This window comes from Carlito syrichta, unplaced genomic scaffold (assembly GCF_000164805.1).
Source record: "Carlito syrichta isolate Samal-C Ts95f unplaced genomic scaffold, Tarsius_syrichta-2.0.1 Scaffold316293, whole genome shotgun sequence".
Lineage (NCBI taxonomy): Eukaryota > Metazoa > Chordata > Mammalia > Primates > Tarsiidae > Carlito > Carlito syrichta.
Window position 1 is genome coordinate 3,946 of NW_007260389.1, and position 8,398 is coordinate 12,343.

An 8,398-nucleotide genomic window follows, 5' to 3' on the forward strand; every position below is an offset into this window, starting at 1 on the left:
GAGTCTCATTCCATCGTCCAGGCTGAAGTGCAGTGCATGCTCATGGCCACCCCAGCATCGACCCGCTGGGCTCCAGTGATCCTTCTGCCTCAGCCTTCCAAGTAGCTGGAACTACAGGTGCGTGCAACCACGCCTGGCTAAGTTTTGATTTATTGTAGAAAGGAGGTCTTGCCAAGTTGCCCAGGCAGGTCTCAAATCCATGGGCTTGGCCAATCCACTCGCCTTGGGCTCCCAAAGTGCTGGGATTACAGGCTGAGCCACTGAGCCCGGCCTAATCCCCATCTTAGAAATGGAGAAAATGAGGTCCAAAGGGTTCAAGAGTTGACCTAAGGCCATACTTGGAGAGCTGGACTAGTAGCTACGGATGCTGCAACGTGAGACGCTCAGGGCCTAGTCCACTGATGGGCACGAGACCCTGCCAAGGCAAAGCAGACAGAGCTCAGGCAGCCCCTGAGGCCCCGCCCCCTAGCTGCCAGCCACAGGCTGGCCTAGTGCGGGGGAGGGCAGTGATTGCAGCAAAGGCTGACCTCGTACCTTGGCCTCCTTTCTCACCCAGGCCCCAAGATGCCTACTCAGAAGCTCCCTTGACCCCCACCCGCCACACACTTGCATGCCCAGCAGCGCTGCAGCTCCTCATTACCCATAAAGGGCCCATCTTCCCCAGGAGTCCTCCCTAACCCCACACCACTATGTGACTCCCGGAGCGAGTCGTTTCCCACCGGCCTCCCAACCCAATGGGTGGCATCTGCTCCTGCTCTGTAGCCCCAGCCCTGGCACAGGCCTGTGCTCTGTGAGTAGTTTGCTGGTCCCCGCCCTCTCAGCACTGCCCCCGGGGGATGGCCCAGTGGGACCACATTCCTCTCACTGGCAGCCAAGAGGGCTCCAGAGCTGCCTCCCCTCTGAGTCATGACAGAGTTAGTGGGGCAGCTGACATGAGGGTGGCCAGGGACAGAGGGTAAGCTAAGGTGGAACGAAATTCCCAGAACATGCTCCTCTGCAGGGTGAGACAGAGGGTAGACAGGAAAACAAACACCTTCTGAGTACCTGCTCTGGACCAGACATTTTTTTTTTTTTTTTTTTGAGTTGGAGTCTCACTCTGTCACCCAGACTGGAGCGCAGTGGCCGCTCCCGGCCACCACAACCTCGAGCTGCTGGGCTCCGGCGATCCTTCCGCCTCAGCCTTCCACGTAGCTGGAACTACAGGCGCGCGCTACCACGCCCGGCTAATTTTTTGATTTATTGTAGAGATGAAGTCTCGCCAAGTTGCCCAGGCGGGTCGCGAACCCGCGGGCTCAGGCAATCCGTTCACCTCGGCCTCCCAAAGCGCTGGAATTACAGGCTGAGCCACCAAGCCCGGCCTGGACCAGACTTTTAACAACAACAACAACAACAACAAATATATAAAACCCCTTGACAACACCCCAGGGTCAGGCTCACAAACCCACCAGAGAAGGGAAATTCAGAGTTTAAGGGTCTTGCCTAGGGACACACGGCAGTAAGCGAAGGGCCAGTCTACAATGCCAGTCCTGTCTGTCTGAGGCCCAACCCTTAGTTCTTCTGGTTGCCCCACAGCCCCTCAGGGTATGCACCCACACATACTTAGTCCCACTACACGCCAGGCCCTTGCTGATACTTTGTGTACCTTAACAACCTGTCAAGGCCGCTTTCCCTAGCTCATAGCTCTGTCACTCAGCCATGAAAGAGAGACCTTTTTTGAAAAGACAAAATAAGTATGTGAGACATCCAGGCCAATGGAGGTCATCAATCTAGTGACTCTTGAAGCTGCCGGGCTCAGGATGGTAGCCTTAGCCACCACGGGCCCTGGGCTGCAGTTTCCTGGAGAAGTAGGTGCTGTCACCAAGGTATGTCCCCAAGCCTCTGCTCCTGTTGGAGACACTGACAATTGATAGCCAGCCCACACTGGGGGGAACTCATGTGGCTGTCACAGTCGACAAAGTACAGCATCCTCTGCCCACCTGCTGGGGTCCAGGAAGCTGGAGTCAGAGGAAGCTGTGGCCCACTGTGGAGCTGGACGGGGCTTTGGCACAAGCTGTTAACCCACAGGCCTGAATGGATGCTATGTGGGAGGAGGTGGTGGAGGAGAGAGCTCCATCCTCTAGCTCTGAGAATGCAAAGTAACAGTGACATGGCTGGACCCTACACTCAGGGACTGTTAGGTCACAAGGTAAGACTGAAAGAAGATTGGGACTACAAAAGCAACTGTCATCAACATGGTACTTTTCAATTCACAGACACTCCCATATTAAGTCCTCACAATCACCCTCTGACGCTGTCACTGGCTCTGCAAGATTTCTTCCTGCCACGCTGGGTTCCAAGCTCACACCCCTTAGCTCTTTCCCTTCTGGCAAAGTGAATCTGATCACATTTGTCCTCAGCTTAAAACCAAATGCTCAGCCTGGACCTCAGCATAAGGAGGCCCACTCGGGCCATGTGGTCTGACCTCTGCATGAAATGGCCTCATTCCCTCTCAAGAGGTATGGCAAATCCCACAGAGCTCTCAGCATGCAGCACACAGCATTCCTCCTCGCTCTCTCCTTCACTCCTCTCTCTCCCTCTTAATCTCTCTCTCTGTCCCTCCTTTATCCCCACCCAGGACTCACTATCTAGAGCCTGGTTAGAGCCTGCACATCCCTCAAGACCCCACTAAGAGGCCACCTCTCCAAGAAGCTTGAGTTTGATGCCAAAGGCCTCCCTGGAGACAGAGAGCAAAACAGCCAAGGCAGAGCTGGCCCAGCATCTGAGGGAATGCAGCACGGGGAGGGGGTCAGGCCTGGCCCCTCATGGAAAGAGGCAGTACTTTGTGGAGCAGTGTTCCAGACACTCCAGACTCTGCTTGGAAGGGCAGGGACAGCAGACAAGGAATAGGTTGTAGATGCAGACACAGGGTAGGAATGGGCCTCTCAGGCCAGCTGGTGTAAGAGGGGAAGGGGCTCTGGCTCTGACTCCCAAGGAACCCAGCAGGAGTTGCCACAGGGCCAGCTCCGATCAAGAGACTGGAACTGGGAGGGTAGAATGTACAGAACTGTGCTAGATCATAGCTTGTAAAATGTGGTTTCTACCCCAGTTCATTTCATTTATCATCAGTAATCAATCCCTGAATAGTCTTCATGGTGCTATGGATACAACCATGAACAAGACCATCATGGGCTCACCCTAATGGAACCCACAATCTACTAAGAGAATGTGATAAACAAGACCACGCATACATACACCCCTTCCTCGCTTTGTGATTTCAGGTGAGTTTCTAACCCTTCCAAGTTTTGGTTTCCTCTTTTGTACCATGAGATGATAACAGTGTTCTCTCAAAAGGTTGTTATGAAGATTAAATAAATTCTTTATAATCAAAAGAAAATGTAAAGGGCTGTCAGCAGAGAAGTAGTTCTATAAAATGTGGTGGCAAGTCCACATATGTAGGACTTAAGGAGGAGGTTCCTTTCTCACATATGAGCAAGGAAAGATCACCAAAATGTTCTATTAAAAGGCAAAAAAAAGAGCCCTCCTTTTATCATGATGTCAGTAATAAAACACACGCACACATACGCACACACACCTCTTTCTCTGTTAGCATATGAGTCCACGTAAACACACAGAAGGCCACATGAGCACATGATCCAGAAGATTAAAGGAATCATGGGGTCCAGCCCCTCGTAAGCTCTCCTGAAGCATGAGTCACTATGAATTATAATTTGAGAGAAAGCGCTCCTTGTGTTCCCTGTTTTTACATTGAATTAGGGTGAGTGGGACATTTTACATTACTCTTTTAAAAAAACTAAATTTAAACAAGTTCTTTTTCATTAATTGATCCTTGATCAGTATCTTTCTTCTGCTGGTCACTGACCCACAAAAGAAAAGGGCTAAAAAAAGAGAGGGAGACTTCTTTTTCCCTTGGTCTACAGAACTGAACATTTCTCTAGGAATCTACTTTGGGTAGTTGAAGTACATGTTGTTCGTAATAGGTCCCATGTCAACACATGAAAAACAGCATCAGGATATTACGTCCAATCCTCTCAACACCCTGGAAGATAGGGATCATCATCTTGGCTGTTGAGATGGGCAAACAGCAACCCTGAAAAGTCAGATCACTTGCTGAAGACTGAAGAAGCAGAAGAGGACTTCAAGCGATCCGTCAGCCTTAATCCCTCCCTCTCTGTTCCTCACAGTCATCACTACCCCCATGGACGGTTAACTGTTGATATTTCCTGTTATTGACTCTGAAGCACAATCATAACTAGCAGATGATCCGTGCTACATGCTAAAAAATACTTAATGGCCCCCAGGGGAGAAGATGGGGCCTTAGCCACTGGTTTAGCTGCTGGTGTAATGAATACTCCACACATAATTTGATCAATAATACAGTATGTCACTGATCAACTCAAACAGAGCAAGAGCTGAAAAACAACCTATAGGTCAACATGTCCTCCACAGTCAGCTCCTGACCTCAGCAATGAAGGCCCAGGTTCTGGATGCTTGCTTGATGTTCCCAGGAGAGAAAGCTATTATCTGGCAAGTTCATGACTACAGCAACTGCATTTCCAGACCAAAACTTGAGACCCATGACAAGACAACAGGCTTTGGTCTACTGTGCCATCCTCCCTGGAGGCCCAGGGCAGGCCCAATGCCCTAATCATGCCAGTCACCACTGGGACATAAGGAAAAGGAAGGAGACTCCAGAAAGGCAAGAGAACCAGGGCAACCTTCCGATTCCTTCAGGATACACAGCTGAGACTGCAGAGTTCTGCCGGTGTGGGACACAGGTAGGAGGTATTGCGCATTTCACCATCACTCACAACTATGTGATAGGCACAACAGGCCCTCTGGCTAGCCCCATCCAGATGACAGGGCCCTTCATCTCTCTTCCTGTTGTGCACAAATCAAGCTAAGTGACTGAATGCACATTAATCTTCCAGCAATGTCCACACAGGAAATACCAGTTTTATCACTCACTGAAAAAGCCTAACTCCCTTCTTTCCCAGGGGCAAGAATTTCCCTGGGGATTATTCACTGGCATCACTGGTCTTTCTAGCCAGCCCTGCTTCCCATCTAGTCCACCATGCACAGAAAATGATGGCTGTGCTGATGGCAACTGAAATGGTGACCGGTGCAAGTGATTGTCGTAAGACCTCCACAAGGAGGATACCATCTGGCCTGAAGAGCAACAGCACAGGGGAGGAGGGAACTCCCAAGCAGGGTAGATGACTCCACATGGGGTTTCCTAGACCCCTTGCCACAGAATCCCTGGGAGAGCATGTTGAAAACACAGATTCCTGACCCCATATTTCACATTGAATCAATATTTCTGGGAGTAGGACCAGAAAATCTACCTTTTAAAAATAATTGCCGGGCACAGTGGCTCACGCCTATAATCCCAGCACTTTGGGAGGCCGAGGGGAAGGGATTACCTAAGCCCATGGGTTTGAGACCGTGGGTTTGCCCAGGCAACTTGGTAAGACCTCATCTCTTCAATAAATAAAAAAATTAGCCAGGCATGGCGACGCGTGCCTGTAGTTCCAGCTACTTGGAAGCCTGAGGCGGAAGGATCACCTGAGCCTAGCAGGTCGAGGCTGCGGTGGTGACTGTGCCACTAAACTCCAGCCTGGATGACAGAGTAAGACTCTGACTCAAAAATAAATAAATAAATAAAAATAATCAGATGCCTGAGCACGGTGGTTCAGCCTATAATCCTAGCACTTTGGGAGGCTGAGGCAAGAGGACTGCCTGAGCCTGGGGGCTGGAGACCAGCCTGGGCAACTTGGTGAGACCTCATGTCTACAATAAATCACAAAAAAAAATTAGCTGGCATGGTGGTGTGCGCCTGTTGTTCCAGCTACTTGGAAGACTGAGGCGGAAGGATCTCCTGAGTCCACCAGGTTGAGGTTGCGGTGGCCATGAGCAGCATGCCACTGCACTCCAGCCTGGACAACAGAGTGAGACTCCAAGTCAAAAGAACAAAATAAAATAAAAATATCAGAGCCTTTAGCGTGTGACAGTCACAACATAATTACAGAATTTGAAACATTTTAACAGGGAATGTGCATTTTTAAGAAGTTCCCCTTAGTGATTCTGATGCTTGAGAATCCTGTTTCATGGACAGAAGGTTGGGGAGGAGCGAGGCTCCCTGCTCGTGACCCACAGCCTCCTCCCCACCACTCCCTGCAGCACAATCACCATCGGCGTTCCCCGACCAGCCTGACCATTTCATTCTCATCTCTCTGCCTCTGTGCCTGCTGTCCCTGGAGGCTCCCTCGGGTCTGGAAAGCATCCCCTCTTCTTGCTCTGCCCTCTGCATCCCCCCCACCCCACCTCACTCTGTACACTCACTATGAGTGTCACATACCTCAGAAATCAAGCCTGACCTGAATTTGGTTCTTGGCTTCTCCAATGTCCTTGGGCAAGAGACAACATCTGTGAACCTCAGTCCCTCAGTTGTAAAGCAGGGATAACACTACCTGTCTCATAGGCTTGCAAGAGAATTCAATGAGCTACAGCTTGGCATGATACTCAGTGAGCGTTTGCCAGGTTCAATCTTATACTGGTTCTACTCCCCAGTCCTTTCTACTTACTGGGAACTACTTGAGGGGAGTAACTGTCCCTCCTTCACTTCTTTTTTTTTTTGAGTAGGAGTCTCACTCTGTCACCCCATGTGGAGTACAGTGGCAAGCTCACGGCACGCTCATGGCCAATGCCTGCAAACTTAGTGGTCCACGGGGCTAGGTGATCCTTCCGCCTCAGCCTTCCAAGTAGCTGGAACTAGAGGCGCACGCCACCACGCCCAGCTAACTTTTGATTTATTGTAGAGACGAGGTCGTGCCAAGTTGCCCAGGCTGGTCTCCAACCTATGAGCTCAGAGAATCCGCTCACCTCTGCCTCCCAAAGTGCTGGGATTAGATGCATGAGCCACCGCGCCCTGCTCCTCCTTCACTTCTAAACCCCTGGTATGCAGAACCCAGTGGCAGAATGCCTGAAGCTACACAGTGAATACCTGTCCCCATGCTTCCCTGGACTCTTACCTGCCCAACGTTGAAGGTCAGTGTGATGGCATAAAAGAAATTAGAGTTGGCACTTCCTGCATAAATCCAGAGGTGCCACAAGACAGGGAAGAGCAGGGAGCAGACGATAATGATGCAGGTGAGGACAAAGATGTTTCTCAGGACTGCAAAGACAGATGGTCACAGTTAGTCCTATGCTCTCTCTCCGGAGCCCTCTCCTTGCTGTGATGGCCCTGCAGGACAGAGAGGTCCATGGACAGCCTTGCACAGTCTAAAGGCAGAGTACCCCAAAGGCACTGGGGTGCCAAGAGGCAAACTTCAGACCCTTGAGTCAACAACTCCCCATGTCCACAGCTGGGTGTGGATTTTCTCCTCCCACTGTGGGCTTGGCTGGCTGAAGACCTGCTGCAGTGAGCAATGCCATAAGCACTTCTAGGCACATTTCAGAAGGAGGACAGTTTAGGAAGACACCCCCCAACCTTGGAGCATCCAAGAGTATCTCTACACATCTCCCCAAGCAGGTGTGCTATCTGACCATGCTGGACTGTGGATGGGAACCCCGCCCCGACCCAGGGAGATTAGAGCCGCCCGGTGGTCTCCGTGGGGCCACAGTCCGGGGTCTTAGGAACGCATTTTCCACCCTCCTCGAGCGGCGGCGTAGGCGCCCTGCCTTGCTATTCCTCACTCCTCCTTTGATGATTTAAGAACCTTTTTTGACACCCTCCCCACTGACATCACTCTCTGCCCCCCCGAGGGAGCGCCAAATCCCACCAGGAAGAAAGCTCTCCCCGAGGCCAAGGGAGGACTTGCTACCCAAGGGTGATCCACAGGCAGGCAGGCAACTTCAGCCAGGCAGGAAGCAGCATGACAGCTGGCTATAGACCTTGGTTAAAATCCTGCTCTGTCGTTTATTCGCCAGATTCTCTAAGCCTTAGCTTCTTTGCCTTTAAAATGGGGCTAAAATGTATGCGTATACTTCAGTGGCCTAAAACTGGTACAGAAGTATCACGTGTATATTAGTTTTCTACTACTGCTATAGCAAATGCCTACAAACTTAGTGATTTAAACAATATATTATTATACAGTTCTGGAGGTCTGAAGTCTAAAATGGGTCTCACAGGCTAAAATCAAGGCACTGGCAGGGCTAAATTCCCTTTGGAGGCCACTAGGGAAGAATTTGCTTGCCTTTTCCAGCACACAGAGGCCGCCTGCATTCCCTAGCACATAGTCTCTTCTAGCTTCAAAACCAGCAATGGCAGGTTGAGGCATTCTCACATTGCATCACTCTAGCCTCCTCTTCTGCCTCCCTCTTTCACTTTTTAAAAAAAAATTTTAAAAATAGCCAGGCTCGGTAGCTCAGCCTGTAATCCCACGCCTTTGGGAGGCTGAGG

The 8,398-nt window shown here is 50.7% G+C and overlaps 1 protein-coding gene across 3 annotated transcripts in view; it reads right to left on the minus strand.

Annotated features, from left to right (window-relative positions):
- Positions 1 to 8,398, minus strand: part of PIGU (phosphatidylinositol glycan anchor biosynthesis class U) — a 118,717-nt gene that overhangs the window by 3,276 nt on the left and 107,043 nt on the right. For 2 of the 3 annotated variants that reach the window (XM_008074068.1, XM_021707008.1), the window contains one exon: positions 7,029 to 7,171. The exons of the other annotated variant lie outside the window; for it this stretch is intronic. In XM_008074068.1, coding sequence (XP_008072259.1) covers positions 7,029 to 7,171 — 143 coding nt within the window. The remainder of the gene's footprint in view (positions 1 to 7,028; positions 7,172 to 8,398) is intronic. 3 annotated transcript variants of the gene reach the window in all.